Source organism: Colossoma macropomum, unplaced genomic scaffold, assembly GCF_904425465.1.
Source record: "Colossoma macropomum unplaced genomic scaffold, Colossoma_macropomum, whole genome shotgun sequence".
Classification (NCBI taxonomy): domain Eukaryota; kingdom Metazoa; phylum Chordata; class Actinopteri; order Characiformes; family Serrasalmidae; genus Colossoma; species Colossoma macropomum.
The window spans coordinates 44,518,890-44,535,895 of NW_023494789.1; the positions used below are offsets into that span (position 1 = coordinate 44,518,890).

Genomic DNA, 17,006 nt, shown 5'->3' on the forward strand with positions numbered 1-17,006 from the left:
TTCATTTCCATGTGTAAAAGCGTCAGGACGCTAACTGCAGCGTGAAATCGCACACTGATCTTTCCTTAACCCCTCTGTCTCCTGCTTTCCTTCCAGAGCCTCAAGGTTGTTTTCAGGGAGCCGTTGCCATCACAACCGCAGCCTAGCAACAGCCCTCCGCCCCAGCTGGTCTCCATGTACCATCACTTGGAGTCTGTGATCAACACAGCCTGCTACAACCTCTGGACAGGTCTGCTATAACGACCCCACAGATGGAGTGGGAAAAGACACAAAATCTTTGAAAACCACCTGAAATTTGTCTCTGTGTGTATGTGGCAAAAGTGTATATACTATAATACGAAGAAGAAATCTAAGCTGCAAACTGACAACATTTGGGATAATGTCTTGTAGCAGTACGTTTTATGGTACAAACTGTAAAGCCCAACACATGTCAACTATGTGACAACAATATTGGCATTTGGCTTAAAATGTTCCAGACAACAAATTAAAAAGCCAAATAAACCAGTGCATAGAAAATGTTCTATAGACTCTCAACAATCACACAAAGGTACAGCACATCAAACCTAATGCTTGGCTTTGCTAGTATTTGCTGGAAAAAGTGGGGTCAGTGTATTTTGGGTTTAAGTGGCCTGTTTGACCTCCAAATGGATCCAGTGTGGCCGGACTGAGAGGAAAACTACCTCACGGTGAAGCAACTCGAACCGAACGATGCTTATGTGTGAAGTGCTTATTGCAATGGCCTAAGCATTTTACCACTTACAAAAACTGGCCCCTTATAAGGCTGTATTTTACATGACTGAGATGGTCTCTAGTCAGCAATACAGGCTAATGACACCTTGCTGGTTTGCCAAAGCCATACTCTATTCAGCTTATATTTGTGTTCTTCAGGCTGTTTGTTTCCCGTTCAGTTGAATGAAAACCTCTAGGGCTGCACAACATGGACGAAATTCATTATTGTGATTTTATTGCTATTACAAAGTTGTGATGTATTAGAATTAGACACATTAGTGAACGCTGTATGTGATTAGCTTGCATTGTTTTGACCAAAATTATATTACAGTCACCTGAATGAAACATTTAGTGCTTGGTTGGAGGGCTCAGTTGCACACTGTAGCCCTTTGTGATATAATTACTGCAAAGGGTCAGTATCGCGATAACAATTAACCAACAATATATTGTGCAGCCCTAATGCTAATTGTTCTAAGGTTGAATTTGATGAAGTTAACCCTGCATCACTGAAATAAGTGAGTGCAACGGTGATTTCTGATCAGGAATGTGTGACAGAGCGAGGGTGAGACAGAGACTTTGACTTGACGTTGTCATTTATTCAATGAATCATTCAGGTCCGCTGTATGCTACGCACACATTGGAAAGAAAAAATGACTCAGCCCCTCAGTGAGTGCGGTGGCGTGTTAGGCTTGAAGCAAATGACTGCTGTACATTACTGTGGGTGTCCATGATACTAGTTATTAGCATTGCTGGCTATTTGCGTTCTCTTTCACCCTGTTGGTATTTTACAATTTCCCCTACTGCCATGCCATCTTCACCCCAAAAGTGCCTACATTTCTTTTCTTTGCCTTATTTCCTAAAGATGCGGACAGATGAATGAATGTTGTATCAACAGAGGAGAATCTTTGAAAATCGAGAAAAAAACCGTTGCAATTTAATCATCATTATGTAATTGGGAAAAAACAAAAAATACTTCATCTCAGTTTACGGATTGAGCAGCAGGAAAATGTCTACTACTGGCGCACACTTCACAGGAGCACTACGATGTCTCTGCATCACCTTGGGGCTCATAGGCAGCCTATCACTGAAGGAAACCAATTATTATTGGTTGATTTTGAGCTTTTCTTCAAAACTCTACTGCTGAATGAGGCAGGGTGTTTTTTGTTTTTGTTTGAAAAGGAGGACACTGGACACGTATGCTTAATAATGCAAGAAGCTAATCATTTGCAACTGATGTGTGTATTTAGGCAATATTATAATTAGAGTGGTTTAAATGTCTGAGACTTGTACATTATGTATATACTGAACCGTTTGTAAGTATAAAATGTAACAATAAACCATAAGTTAATAACCAATGTTGTTTTTAATACGGTGCTTTGAAAGACAGACCCAACGGGTCACTTTAAACAGAAGTTTATATTTTGCTTGATGACACAAATAAGGACTTGCATATAATAGCAACTTCCTAGTATTATTCTTGAGCATTTATGACACTGTTGGCAAAGGAAGTCACTGATGAAGTGTTCAATTCCAGGCTTATCTCTAGCAGACAAGAGGCACCATCTAAACAAGCCTATCAGTAAATATGTGTGTAATTACTGCTCCAGTTTCTCCAAATATGCGTGCATTTGCTGGCCATGATTTCTGCACACATACACATACACAGACACACACTGAAAGGCCTGATTTCCCCCTGCACAACAGCACCACTTTAAATGTGGGCAAGATTTCCTCCAAGATTAAAATGTTGCTGATGGAGTAGAAGAGGGGGGAGGGGAAGGTGTTGTTCCATTGTGTCCTACTAAAGCTCAATCTTGATCTTGACAAACTGCAGTTTCTCTCACTTTCTGCCCTCCCAGTACTTCCTCACCCAATCCAGGCCTGCTTCTGTGGAACCTGAAAGACCAGAGAACCTTTAGTTTTTGAACCTCTTTCAAAACACGAACATGGCGCTGCAAAACAAAAAAATGAAAGAAAAAAAGGAAAAATCAGATTTATACAGCTACCCTCTGTACCCCAAATATAGTTAATCAACCACAGAATGCTGCATATGCCAAGTTTGCTTCAGTTTTTAATTTTCCATTGGTGCAACAAAGCTAATGTATCTAACAATTCATAACCAAACTGCATGTCTAATTCACACTTCCCTCAAACTGTGTTAAGTAATTTCAAATAGACTTGCTTGTGTGGTTTCTGACCCTGATTTCTTTAAGATTCAATCAATAACACCTTTGCTCCTTTCTCTACTTGTTCTCAGTCTGAGCACAGTTTTGTGGTTTTCTTGCTCTTAACTGCTCATAAATGGCTTAATTACTTACATGGAGTTGAATTAGTTGTTACAACAAGAAAAACACAAATGATTACTAAAAAGCACTGTCCTCTTACTTTTAACCTGAATTTACATCTTCCATAAACACCAAAAAGACAGTTCATGAGTCAATTTTAATCTCAGACAATTGTGTACTCACCCATCGGTTTGTATTCACATCCCACGTATCCCTGGTAGCCCAGCTTTTCCAGCAGGTTAAAGAGGTAGGGGAAGTTGACCTCTCCTGGACTGTCTGGTTCATGGCGGTCAGGAACCTGGGCGACCTGGACATGACCTGTGATGTAGAGAGGTAATTGTGCTGTGGACTCAGAAGAGGAGAGTTTGACCTATACTGCAAGATAGAGCTGTCACAAAACCAGAGTTTTAACATCAATGCTGATACCAAGTCTTCTGCAACATTGCTTAGTACTCAAACAGTACTAAATGGTATTATTTACTATTAAGACCTGCCAATATGAGAACCAAATGTTTATTAAATTGAACACAGAAAGTAACTAAATAATTTAACATGTTCTGAAGGGAAGATGAGCAGATGAGATGAGGAAATATAACATAGCCTAACATTCATCATGCATTTTTAACAATACAAAATGGATTATCCCCCTTAAGTTATTTTTTTAGGTTCATAAGGTCACATATAATTGGAACAAAACCTTGTTTAAAAAATGTTGGACCATTTCTGTTGGTCCATTTGTCATGAAGCTGAAAGTGTAAATGGCAGTGGGCATTTTCAAATTATGTAAAAGAAAAAAAAAAACAACCAAAATGGAAATAAAAGATTTTGTTTCAGCAGCAACGACATGCTGAATAAAAGTCTTCACCTGTATTTATTAGATATACTAATGAGCACATCTCTAGCTATATAAGCATGTGCTATTTGATTTTCTTTTACCCAGAAAATACATTAATTACGTGTTAGCCTATATAAAGGACCGAAGGACTGTGTGAGGACTTGGTACTTTTAAAGGAAAGTATTTGTAATGATCCATAATGAATTTACTTCCAATATTCTTTTATTAATAAAAGAAATGTGCCCAACATAGCGCGAAAGCCCTGGATCTCGACTGAGAACAGACGCAAATCCTTGGCAATAAAAGTATTGATGGAGTTTGTAATTCCCTTCCGAGTTGGGTGGAAGCTTTGACATCGCTTGCTCGATGGTCCTCTGGCTGGCAGCAAGTACAACCGGTAGAAAAACGGGTGGAAACATGTAATATGGTTTCTCATGTTTGTCGTTTCCAAAATATTTTAGTTTAGTGTGACACAACTTGCATACAGTAACGTTATGGCTCTTATCCAGGTCCCTTTTCCCCTGGCGTGCAGACTGCAGGTCACCTAGCAATGCAGTCTCGCCTAGCTAGTAGCGAACGAAACGGCAGAGAGAGATTTAAGACGAACATTTGGAGACCAATGAACTGTTATTCGCATTTATAAGCAACACAGTTGGTTTTCTGGTACGTTAAATCTGCAACGAGAGACTGTCAAACACTAAAAAGTTGTGAGGCTGAAGTCAGCTTCTCTTTTGAAATTTCCCAGTCCACCTTAAATGGTGCCGCATTTAAATTTGGGCGCCTTGAGCAGAATTTAAGGTGGAACGGGAAAATTTGAACAAGAAGCTGGAGAATGAGAAGCTGATTTCAGCCTCGTAAAACAGTCGAACGTTGAGAGACATTTTACAATAAGCTGTTTTACTTCTGAAGAAAAGTTTTCTTGTGGAGATGGGAGGAAAGCAGCTATAGCTAAAGCTTAAAGCAGAGCAAAGTAAGTCTGCATTTTCATTTATATTTTTTCACCTATACTAGGACATTATCACATACTGAGACATTTTGGACATTAAATGTTGTGGCTACCAAAGTGTTTTGATTTTTGTTGAAAGGACAAAATGGCTCTTCTTAACATTTGGGTTGTCGACTCCTGACCTAGCTTTTAATGCAGCGGGTGCCGGTCGGATTTCTCGCTCATCCAGTTGTGTTTTTGTTATGTGCGTGTCACGGAGTGTCCGGGCGCTGCACTTCCGTACTTCCAAGTTCCTCCTTTTGCGTTCCGTCAACATTACGTTATAAATTAAATATTTAGAAAATCGATTTTTGACATTTGTGAATCGATTCAGAATCATTCACGTCCATGCATCGCGATGCATCTAAGAATCGACCCCCCCCCGCCACACACACACACACACCCCTAACCACTTGTCAGGTGATTGAAATGCAGTAGTGTTGATGTGTTTATGGTACTTGTATGGGAATAATATGGAAAAAATGTCAGTTTAGTCTGGCTAGACTGGACCACTATAATAGCCAATAGGCAACACGTTCATTGTCTATGTCCTGTTAACTACAAACCCAATTCCAGTCGGGACAGTATGAGAAATGCTACTAAAAACAAAAACTCAGTTATTAGTACATTCTATTAGACCCGTATTAATTGAAAAACATACAAAAACAACTTATAAATTTCACTGTTTTTTGTAAATATATGCTCATTCCAAATATGATGCCTGCAAAACATTCCAAAAAACCTCGGACAGGAGTATGTTTAGCACCATCACCTTTCCTTTTAACAGCACTTAATAATCCTTTGGGGACTGAAGAGACAAGCTGTTCCTGTTTTGAAAGTGGATTTTTTTTTTTGCCATCATCTAGAAAGCTGCATTTATTGCTCCAAAATGTGATCAGCGTTAATTGTTTCTTCATAGACGTGCAAATTATGCAGTTTGATTTGTCTGACCACAAAATATGTTTCCACTTTGCATCAGTCCATTTCAGATGAGCTCGAACCCAGAGAAATCAACAGCATTTCTGGACACAGGTGACACAGGACTACATACTACGCTGTGCATAGTACAACTTGCATTTGTGTACCACAGTTTATCAAATAATTCCCTAATCCATCACAAAAGTATGGTGGTTTTTAATGCAGTGCTATCTGATAGGTCGAAGATCATGGGAATTTAGTTGTGTTTTTTGGTCTGAATCTTTTGATGTAGAGAGTGAAACATCTAAAACCTTGCCCTCTTTTATTGAGAAAAAGTTATTTTTAAACTGTAGGATTTTCTGCCGATTCATCAAGTGGAGAGTGTTGACTCTTCCTTGCTCATAAAGGACTAGGACTGGATGCACCTTTAATACACAAGCATTATTGCATCACGTTTTTTTTTTTAACATTTTACAATGTTCCTAGTTTTAAATTGTTCTTGTGCCAACTGTTCTGGAGGTGTTTCAGGCTTTCATTTCTGAATGAGTGAAAAAACAATTAAGTTGATAAGATAAAACATTACATATCTTGTCTTGTGCTGTTTTTTTCAAACACAGGTTATCATGGATTTATAAATACTGCTTTGTTTTTATTTGCATTTTACCTACTGTCCTACCTACATTTCTGGAACTTGGTTTGTACCAAAAGTAAGAATAAGAAAATAAGTAATAGTAATTTTTATCCATCACTTGCCTGTGATCATTATTGTCAAATCACAGAAAGTGATGTGTGAACTCCTGTACACACTGTGTGATTATTTAATTTTAAAAAGGGTATAAAAAAAGTTAATTAGAACAGATCTTATGACTCTGCTTGGCTTTCCTAAGACAGTGGCAGACTGTCAGTCTACTGCTAACCTAACCCACAGTGCTTTCCATTTATATTTAGATCTCAGTGATTTTGGAACTGTGTACCAAACATGCATTTTATAATGTGAAATGATGTCCCCATGTGAGCTAACAGGAAATTTCAAAGTTTGATGTGGAGTGTGTTACTTGCCTATGAGGGGGAAGTATTTTTGAATGTTCTGGGTCAGGTTCCCATCCATTATCTGCCAGTGGTAAACGTCCTGTGTAGGGAGAAAAAGATGGCCGCTGTCAAGAACACACACAGCAACCTCTACAGAGTTGTGTGATTTAGAGAAACTCTTGTGCTTCTCAACTGGTGTTTTTCCTTCACCGCCTTTAATCATACTTTGCTGCAGTACCTGGCTTTTATGTTTCCTTAGACAGAGTAAAGCTGACAATAGAGGGCCAAGAGAGAAACATTAAAGTATTTTCTCTCCTGCCTGGATGCAGGCACAGCAGCTGCAATGCTGCCTAATGCCCTTAGCCTCCCTCCAGCTATGCACTGAACAAAGTCCCCAGATATAATTTATTTAGCTGAGAAATCAAAAAGGAAAAACACACACTGAAATGTGATTTCATTATCCACAAAAAGCAAGTGTGGGCCCACTCACAACCATCCGTAATACACTAACTGCCTATGACACTGTCATTCCTGATTGCTGGGTACAGTTATGATAGGGAACAAACGCTTAAATGTAGTTTAAAATATACATTTTTTTTAATATACAATAGTTGCGCAAAAACTTATACAGTTTTATCTTTAACTCAAATCTAATTATTCAGCTGAGACGTCTCGTGTCCAAAGTTTCTTTAGTTTTGCACTGGAGTTATGAGGCTAATATAGCTAACAAGGAAGTGTAAAGCCACAAATTAGCATTGTGCAAACTGCATGCCTAAATCATCACACACTTGCTTCAAACTGGGTCAACACTTGTTAATTTTTATAGACAACAGTATGCAATACAACATAAAAACCTCATAAGCAGGTCTAAGTGTGTGATGGTTTAGGCATGCAGTTTGCACCATGCTAAACGGCAAGGAATCAGCTTCCATTACTAGCTACATTAGCCTCCAAGCTCCAGTGCAAAATTAAAGAAGCAAACTTTGGACACCAAACTACATTGTATAAAAACTGTGAATTCATTGTCATTCTTATCTTGTCACGTACCCAGACTTTTCACAGCAGATATCCAAAGCAGATATCCAAAGCTTTATTTTTTAACCCTTTGGGTTAAAGGTCTGCACAGTTACAAAAATGGAACTGCATATTTAACCAATTAACATACAGGTCAGAACTTAACTTTTCAGATCTAAATAGTCTCTGAGTATCTCAGACAAGTGCTGTCATTTGCTTCGTATGCAGCATAAGCTTACCAGTGTAGGTCTTCTTGAGAATGCATGATTGAAATAGTGTTTCCACAGGACACAGTATTCCCACAATAACCAGAGTACAGCAGCACATGGAAATACTGCCAAAATCAGCCTACTGAAGCTGGATTAGTTGCACCAGTGCAGGTTATGCAATGTAATGTGAAGGATTTGACTGATCGATTGGGTTAGGAGGAAGTACTACTATTATTTCCCCAAATTTTCACAGAAGGCCTGCACTGAAAGCTCACAGACCGAATGTTCATGTAAGGATCACGCCACCGACGTCAGACTCAATAACAATAACACACTGCATGGTTGTGTCTATTAGCAGGTTTTGTTATTCCATTAACACAAAGTAGTGTGGAACAGGGTTAATATTACTATGGGAGCTCTGGGTTCAGCCAATTGCAAAAAGGCAATTTACTTCACAATTACTGCTGTCAGACTGTAAAAACTACACACATAGCAGATTCATACTAAATTCAAATCACACCACAATTATTACAGTTAGACTGTAAAAACTACACACTGCAGATTCATACTGGATTCAAATTACACCACAATTATTACAGTTAGACTGTAAAAACTACACACACTGCAGATTCATACTGGATTCAAATTACACAATTATTACAGTTAGACTGTAAAAACTGCACACACTGAAGATCCATGCTGTGTTCAAATCACACCACAATTATTACTGTCAGATTATGAAAAACTGCACACATTGCAGATTCATACTGGATTAAAATCACTCCATTGGTGTTACAGTAAGACTGTCAATTCACTACAGTATGAGGAAACCCATTCCTTTCGGTAACAAAAATAATGTGTAAATGTAAATGTTCTGAAATGCCTGCCCTGGTAAATCTAATCCAACTACATTAGGGCTCATGTGAGCTTTGCTGTGAGTTTTATAGGTGTATCTTGCTACTGTGTAAAACGTGGAACAGGGCAGAAGTGGATTTGAAGTGTTTTTCTTTGAACTGTCAACCTATTTTTTACAGTGTACTGGATGTGAACATTCAAGATGAATTGTAATTTTAGAGCACACAATATTCACTCACCATTTGCAGCTTGATGTTTGGGCGGTCAACTTTTTGAAGGATTGCAGCCGCTTTTCGAAGTAACAAACACATTAGTGGACAATACCTGTGTTAAAATGGCAACTGCAGTGCAAATATGGTAATATGGTATGGTAATGTATGTATCATATGAAGTCCTTATCTGAGATATACATTCAGAATAAGACAATATACCACACAAAACTAAGAGTGAAGCAACTCTAAAGAAATCTCAGTTTCACCTTGATGTGGTGACTCCAGGAAATACTGAGGATCAGTTACCCTTGTGTTAATTGGCTCAATCAAGCCAAGAATCCCCTCCTAAAAAGAAAATAACAAGTGCTGCAGTTCTAGTGGTTCCAGAATCAATATGAATAATAATAACAAAGCAGAGACACCTGTGCTATTCTGCAAATTATGTATGCAGTAAAATATAAATAATATGTAGTATAATTAAATACTGACAAACTTTCAAAGCACAGGTGGTATGAAGATTAAGCCAATGTGGATGCCACCATCATCACCTGTTTGTAATTATCCATTTACTATATACTAAATGAGCATTCATCACCTGTCGAACAACTATCATTTATCTGGCAAAAATTACCTTCTGTGCGTCTTTGCGTAAGGGAGGAAAAGGCCTCGTGAAAGAGCTGGAAGTGTGAACAGTGCTGTATTGTTTTACTTATGGGCCAAAGAGCTTTCAGCCTATCACTGTATAAAATCCACATCTATCTCAAACAAATGTTTTTGGTATGATTTTTTATCCTACTCATTCTGATGCATGAAAATAAAGATGTCTAATTGAACTTACACAACTACTGCCTCTACCTCTGACACAATCAGCACAATGAAAATATACTTTACTGCCTTTTAATGACTGTTCGGTTTAAGTTTGCACTGATCTGAACTCAACGCAATGCAATTTTAAACAGTAACAAACTACCACAGGATATCTGGGAGCAGTTAAGGAGCTTGAAATATATGCCTGAATTCAACAAGACCTGACTGCTCCCTTCAGGTTCTGACATAATTTCTAAAAATATATCGGACTCTGGTCAGGTTCAAATTTCAGTCTGCCTCTTTTAACAGATTTTGCCCTGCATCTCCCCTGCTTTAGTTTTTCTCCTTACCTCCTACTTTCTTTAACTTAACACAGTTTTAATCTTGTATGCTGGAGTCACCCACTCGTGTTGTTGACAGAATTTAGTCCACAAGGCCTACACTCATGAGAAAATGGAGGCAAGGTAAATAAAACATGAATTGATTCAAGAGAGGATAGTTTAGTGCAACCAAAAGGATGTTTATATTTAATTTGTCTGTCCAAAAATATGTTTTTTTTATATATATTTTATTGTAATATGTTCAATGTACAGAAAGAGTTTTAGGATTAAACAGGTAAAGGCTAAATGTTATATGAACAGTGCAAGGCGGGCAATGGATAGTGCCTTATGAAAAGTTTACAGACTAAAAACATTTTGAATGTTGTTTGAAAGCACTGCTTGATGAATAAATTTGTTAAAGCAGATTTTAACTTTTAACTTTTGGACAACTAGTGGTTTTATTATATCAATATTTTATATTGTTTTATATTTTATTATACCTGATCTGATGACAGCTGTTATTGTCATAACACGCTAAGTTAACCGGCACGATCATTAAAAATGTGAGCTTTTTTTTGCCACTCTGAGTAATGAGCTGGTACCATCCAGTTTTGGACAGAATTTGGTTGAGATTGAGTCAGTTTCAGACTCAAAATGTGATGATGTGGTTCGGGTTGGGTCAGGTTTAATTCGAACTCGACCAGGGACAAGTTCTCGTACTGTATTCAGGTTCAGATCAAAAGTTCAGGCCCAAATAAATCTCTGGCATTTCCAAAAGTAGAACAAACCTTGCTGAGGTCTCAGGTACTTCAGGTTTGTTAGCGTGTAAACGTACAAAGTCTCATCTTCAGCGCTCATTCATGCATAATCATGATAGCTTTAGCAGAGTCAACTGACACATTTCTTATAAGGCTTCATCATGTTCTTAATAACTACTATATGCTATCAATATTATGTATTAGTTTTTACAATAACTGTGTACAATTTACATTTAATTATAATCTCTGGCACTGCAGGATCCACCAGCTGCATCCTTCAAATTTCTGAGGGAAATTTAAAGGAGCCTACAAAATGGGACCATTTTCAATGACGTAACTGTCGAGAAACACCACTTTAGCTGCATCCTTGGCTTTTTTCTTGTGCTATGAAACTGAAAAAAGAATCGTCATAAAATGATAACCTATTTTCTTCACCTATCAAAAATATATTCTGTTGTCCATGAGTGAATGGTTGGAGGCTGTGTATTCGTGGCGTGTTTCACCTTTCCAAGGACATCTGCAGCGTATCTTAGGTTTTGCACAAACGTGGCCTCCATGTCCACTGAAGCGGCAGAACGCTGCAATCCTGCAGGTACTCTCCCAGCCATCAGGTGAATCCTGCATCAAAATATTACTAATAGTTACTTTCAAAAGGAAGGAGACTTAACTATGACAAAAGCTATGCCTTAACATTTTCCACAGAATTAAGGGTTATTCTCATGTTTTAGCACAAATCATCAGTTTTTTAAATGCATAAAATATTTTTTTTAAAACAAATGGAGACAAATTGCTAGTTGCACCTCCAACTTCATTTTTTGTGCAAACTGCACAATGCACTCATCTGCATAATTAACTATAAACTCATTGCCAAGTTAGTGTGCTAGCTATCGAATAGTTCTAAAAGTTCTAGTAAAGGTGGAGTTAAGCTTTACTAAAATTAAAAAAATAATGTCACTGAATTAAATCAATAAATCAGTAAAATTAGGCTAATTGAGTTTAACCAAGTTTACATTTACGAGAAGATGCTTATCTGCTTATCAAAAGCCTACTTTTTATGCTAGGGTCTCTCTACCCCATTAGCAGATCCATTTTGCAATTACAAAATGGACTTAAATCTACCGACAGCACAGTGAAAAACTGGTACAAGTGCACAATATGACTTTAATCAGAACTTAACTTTAACAAAATAATACTTTCTGGCAGTGGTTCTCAAACAGTCCACATTTTGGCACTATCCCTGTGCATTGTGAGTTGGGTTGGAGCAAAAGTGTGGACCATCTGGGAGTTTCTGGGGACCAGTTTAAGAACCACTGCTTTATGGCATTCAATCTGTCTGTTTTTTGCGGAGATCTTAAGCTTTAATTTGCCAATGGCTGGATTACCTGAGGACATACGACAAAGAATAAAAATTGCCAACCAGCCTGTCCTTCCTCACCTCTGCATTGCACATTTTAGTGCCCTCCCTTTTCAAACAATTAATTTTATAAAATGTATATTAGCTAGTGTACATGGTGCAAACTATCAATACCTCTTGCAGTCGAGTGTTTTAGCGAAGTCAATGGCCAGAGCCAAACCCTGCCTGAAGTCTTGCTCCCTCCCAGGGACAGCACCCAGCCCCAAGTCACCATTCTTTAAATCACCTGAAAAAATCCACATAGGCACCATATTTAATACTTTCATTACTATTAAGTCATAGTTCTTTGATAAAGTGACCATAAATCAGATAATTAAGCTGGCTACTTAATAGGCTGTATGTACAAAACATATGCAAAAGTTTGTGGACACCTGCTCATCCAACATTTCTTCTGCAATCTAGGGTATTAATAGGGAAATTGACCCCCATTTGCTGCAGTAAAAGACACTACTCTTTTTACATCACTGAGAAGATCTGATTTGCAGTCAGCCACAAGAGCATTACTGCTCCATCACTCCAAAGAATATAGTTCCACTGCTCCACAGCTCAATGCTGGGGAGCTTTGACTAGGCTCTGGGCATGGAGCCTAAAACCACCATGCCCAGCACCTAGTCAAAACAGGCAAGACGCATGGTGGCCTTAGGCTCATGTGTGGCTGCTCCAGAGCATCACATTCTATCAGTAATGTTATCTATGGATATTATACAAGCTGTGCGTTCAAAACTGAACAGAAATGTTTAGACAGAAAGTTAAATAAAGTTCAGTTTGTTAATGAATTCTAAATCAGCACATTTTAAATCTACTCCTGTGTTTTCCTGCTATATTTACCCTCATGAAGGTACTGATACGTTGAGTCAGGGTGTTAGAGCAGAAAAACTACAAGGGCACAACTGGGAAGATCTGCTTTAATTCATCAAGCAGAGTCAAAGACCCAACTCTCAGTCTGTTAGTCAAGTGAAACAAAGAAAAGGACCACTAAAGTAAAACACGTTTGTCTTAAACATTTAACCTTGAAACCTGTTAATTTCCAACCTAAGGAAGAAAATAAGCATTTACTGCAAGAGAAGTCATGAAGCCAGGCGATATCAAATAAATACTTAAATTAACTTGAATTTACAGCGTATATGTATGTACGTGTGTATAAATGTGTAAGTATGAACGCGCATGTGCTCAGGGGGCACTCCAAGCAGCTGATGACGGATGTTGATACCTGATATGAGCACTCGTGAAAGCATTTTGTGAATCTAAAGTTACATTTGCTGAATGGACCTTGCAGTGATTTACAGCGAACATTTTTGACTGCTTTTTGACAGCGTTTTTCGACTTTTTTTTAAATAATGACCAATGTTCGAGTAACAGGTAAACCGTAGTAGCGTTTATAGCACAGAGATATCTGCACTAGCCAGCCGTCAAACATAGTACGTAAATTAATCTCAGTGTGTGTCTCAGACCTTACTCTAGGCACCCTAGGAAAATCTGCTAGAAAATCAGTTGTCTTGGGCACAAGCTAGCTTGGTACTCGCAACGCATCATGGGAGATGCAGTTTTTTGCACCACCTCCTCTAACGATGCTGCGACGAAACGCCTCACTTCAGAAACTACAAATGAGAAACACTCATTCGAATTGAACACGGGAGGGGGAAGCGAAAAATATGTGCCGTTACTTTAACCGAACAGTGTCGAAATTCTATTAAAACACATTTAAAACACACAAATCCATGGGCTCTTACCCGGGGGAGTGTTTATAAGCGCCACTTCAAGCCCAGTTTCCTGTGTCACTTTCCGCAGTTCTCCCGGGTCTGAATCGTACAGCCACGCCGCTTCCACCGCCTGGAAACCCGCTCGGGCGGCAGCTTGCCCTCGCTGGCTGAATTCTGGCAGTTCGGTGAACAGCCATGAGATGTTGGCACAAAATTTTAGCGCTGTCATGTTCTCCCTGTTTTATTTAGTGTCTCGCTAAACGACTAAACTTATCTGACCTTACGTCAGCAACTAGCCAAGCTAATCATTGACGTAGGCTAGAAACATCAGCCAGCGTACATTTCCATGTTATGTGTAGTTTCTCTGTGTTTAACGTTGATGGATACACTGCCAAGGCAGTATAGTGTTCCTTTTGTCTTTAGAGATAATTAATACGCTTTAGATAGCAACAGTAAGTACACTTCTTGACGAAGGCAGGTTGGTTCCGAGTCCGCACATGCGCAGTACAAGGCAAGTATTTATTTATTTATTTTTTTAAATAAACAATACGCTGTTTTCCAGACAGGGGTTAAGCATATAGTCCAGAACTACATTTTCCTGTCAGTGGATAATCTGAAAGTGAAATAAACATAAGTATGCATCTGTTTTTTCTTTCTTTCTTTTCTTTTCTTTCTACTTTTTAATCTTTTTTTTAGCTGTTTTGGAAGGGAGCGGGGCTTGTGTATTAAAATACTAAGATTCATGCTGCTGCTACATATCACTAGGCATAAATGCAGTGTGAAACGTGGTATTTCTTGTCATTTATGAACCCCTTGACTTGCAGGTAACTCAAAAATAAATAAATGCTGTTGAAGATGTACTGTCATAGATTATTGTCTGTTTGGGGTGTTACTGTTGGTGGTGTTAGCTCTAGTGATGAATTATTAAATGACGTTGATGTGAGTGATTTCAGTGACTTGATAGTGGGTGGTGCGTGAATACCTGAACATCACATGCGTGACGATTATTAATGTATATGTTCATAGAAATTATCTCAGCAAGACTGTGTGAGACTGTAATATGATGTACAGTTGTGTGCCAAAGTTTGGTCAAATTACATATTTTGATATTTTTTTAAAGCAAAAGTAAGTTAACACTTCATGTACAGACTACACTTACATAGAATACTTACTGTGTATGTGCTGGATTTAACATGTATTTTACATATATTAGTAAAAAAAAAATACAATGTGGCATTTGCAAACGTTGTCATATTTTGTATTGATTATGTCCAATATGTTAAACTCAGCAAATAAATGTACAGAAAAATGGCATGTTTAAGTTTGTTTTCTGTGGAGGATGACTTAACTATGTTTTTCAGTGGGACCGATGGACTTGTTTCATGTAAAAATTTGTTTTGGTCCAGTTGGGCCATTATGTGCATGTTATTCAGGACAGAGGGTTTGTCTTACAAATAATCAGCACCTGCATGGACACAAGTTTGAATGCTATACCCATGACACTGGCTTTTCCATCCTAGCTTTCAGTTATTGCTGTCTCAAAGTTAAGATATAACATCTTCAGTCTTTTTTCTAACTAGGCTGTATGTTACCTGTAGAGGATGTATTAACTTATTTTCACTTAGAAAATCAGCAATGCATTTAATTTTGATAGGAGTGTTCAAACTTTTGCATATGACTGTGGCTATTTCTTGACTTATTGACCTTCTTCACTCCTTGAATTTCTGATCCTTCTTACTCTCTGCTAGTAACTCTGAAATAAATAAGTACTGTTACAGATGTAGTGTAATAGAGGGCCATGCACATTCGGTAGAGAGCATCATCCGTACAATCCTTCTTTGCCTTGGGCTAGCTGTGGATCTGACAGTGGTGAATTGGTCTGACAAAGAAACACTGCTGTTGGATAATCTCTCCTTCTGCTGGCAACTCAGCTGCACTGGAAGCGCAGTCAGTACAGCAGCCTTTTCCTAACCATGAACATCAGCTAGTCACTTTCTTTCCCCCACTACATCCCTTGGACAGGGTTAGCGGAGGTGCCTGAATGTTTATAAATGTCATTACCTTTGAATTTCAAAGCTAAAATGCAATTTGTTCCTGGAATCCTTTGAATGTGAAGAATGAGTATGAAATATGAAATGACACTGTCCAAAGAGCAATGTTCCTCCATCTTTGGGCTTGATAATTGAGAAGAAAGATGAAAAGCAACGTAAGAATGATTTTTTTTCTGCTTGGCTGGCGTATGCACCTTTGACATGATATACTGACATTATACAGTGCAGGAAAAGCAGCAATCCAATTTCAGAGGATTGCTGGTTTAAAACTTAGAGGAGAATATGCACATATAAAATAAGCTCAAGCCCTTTCTATTTGAAGGTAGCATTGATATCTTTAGTTTCCATCTGCCTTCATAAGATCTAGCCCCCAGAGCACCTGGAGATAAGTAAAGTAATATCAAACCTTTTATACAGAGAGTAAATTGTTTAGATGTTGAATTGGAAGATAATGTCTCTTTTCCCTCTTTTCTTTCAGACGTGTGTGGATGGATGGATGCAGTAGTTAACTTGCATGAGTTTCTTTATGGTGTTCAGCAAGCACCTGTTTAAAACAGTGGCCTGTAAAGATCTAATTAAGGCAATATATCATGGTGAACATTTCCGAAAAAGGATGTGACATCATCCGTGTATTGTGGCGAAGATGTGCTCATTTTACTCTCCCGGCTTACAAGAGAACAGCATGATGTAAATAAGCTGGTTTGGCTGCCAGGTCTCAGGTGGTTCAGGTTTGTTAGCGTGTAAAACTGAAAGGCGGACTGTAAAACAAACAGCCGTGAGAGAAAAGCTGGCACGCTGTTACAGTCAGGCTGATTTATGAGTTTGGGGACTGGAAGCAAAATCACAACATGGTCTTCCTGCATGGAAATAGAATACGTTGCAATG

The 17,006-nt window shown here is 38.3% G+C and overlaps 2 protein-coding genes across 12 annotated transcripts in view; one reads left to right on the top strand and one right to left on the bottom strand.

Annotated features, from left to right (window-relative positions):
* Nucleotides 1–2,084, top strand: part of szt2 (SZT2 subunit of KICSTOR complex) — a 155,160-nt gene extending 153,076 nt beyond the window's left edge. For 10 of the 11 annotated variants that reach the window (XM_036571448.1, XM_036571458.1, XM_036571452.1 and 7 more), the window contains one exon: nucleotides 97–2,084. In XM_036571448.1, the coding sequence (XP_036427341.1) occupies nucleotides 97–240 (144 nt within the window). In that variant the 3' untranslated portion in view covers nucleotides 241–2,084. The remainder of the gene's footprint in view (nucleotides 1–96) is intronic. The other variant, XM_036571455.1, reaches the window with a different exon arrangement.
* Nucleotides 2,074–14,554, bottom strand: hyi (hydroxypyruvate isomerase). Its single transcript, XM_036571460.1, has 8 exons — nucleotides 14,101–14,554; nucleotides 12,485–12,596; nucleotides 11,460–11,574; nucleotides 9,338–9,416; nucleotides 9,099–9,148; nucleotides 6,812–6,881; nucleotides 3,198–3,332; nucleotides 2,074–2,625 (listed from the first exon to the last, which is right to left on the bottom strand). The coding sequence occupies exons 1-8, from the start codon at nucleotides 14,297–14,299 to the stop codon at nucleotides 2,570–2,572; spliced, it is 816 nt and encodes a 271-aa protein (XP_036427353.1). The 5' UTR covers nucleotides 14,300–14,554; the 3' UTR covers nucleotides 2,074–2,569.
* Between the last annotated feature and the right edge of the window lie 2,452 nt (nucleotides 14,555–17,006).

Bases quoted from the DNA above. Each gene is read 5' to 3' on its own strand.
- hyi (XM_036571460.1), bottom strand. From the start codon at position 14,299: ATGACAGCGCTAAAATTTTGTGCCAACATCTCATGGCTGTTCACCGAA. The intron at 6,882-9,098 runs GTGAGTGAATAT...CTCCCTACACAG, and splicing joins CAAACATCAAGCTGCAAATG to GACGTTTACCACTGGCAGAT. The intron at 2,626-3,197 runs GTGAGTACACAA...CTGGTCTTTCAG, and splicing joins ATGTGAATACAAACCGATGG to GTTCCACAGAAGCAGGCCTG.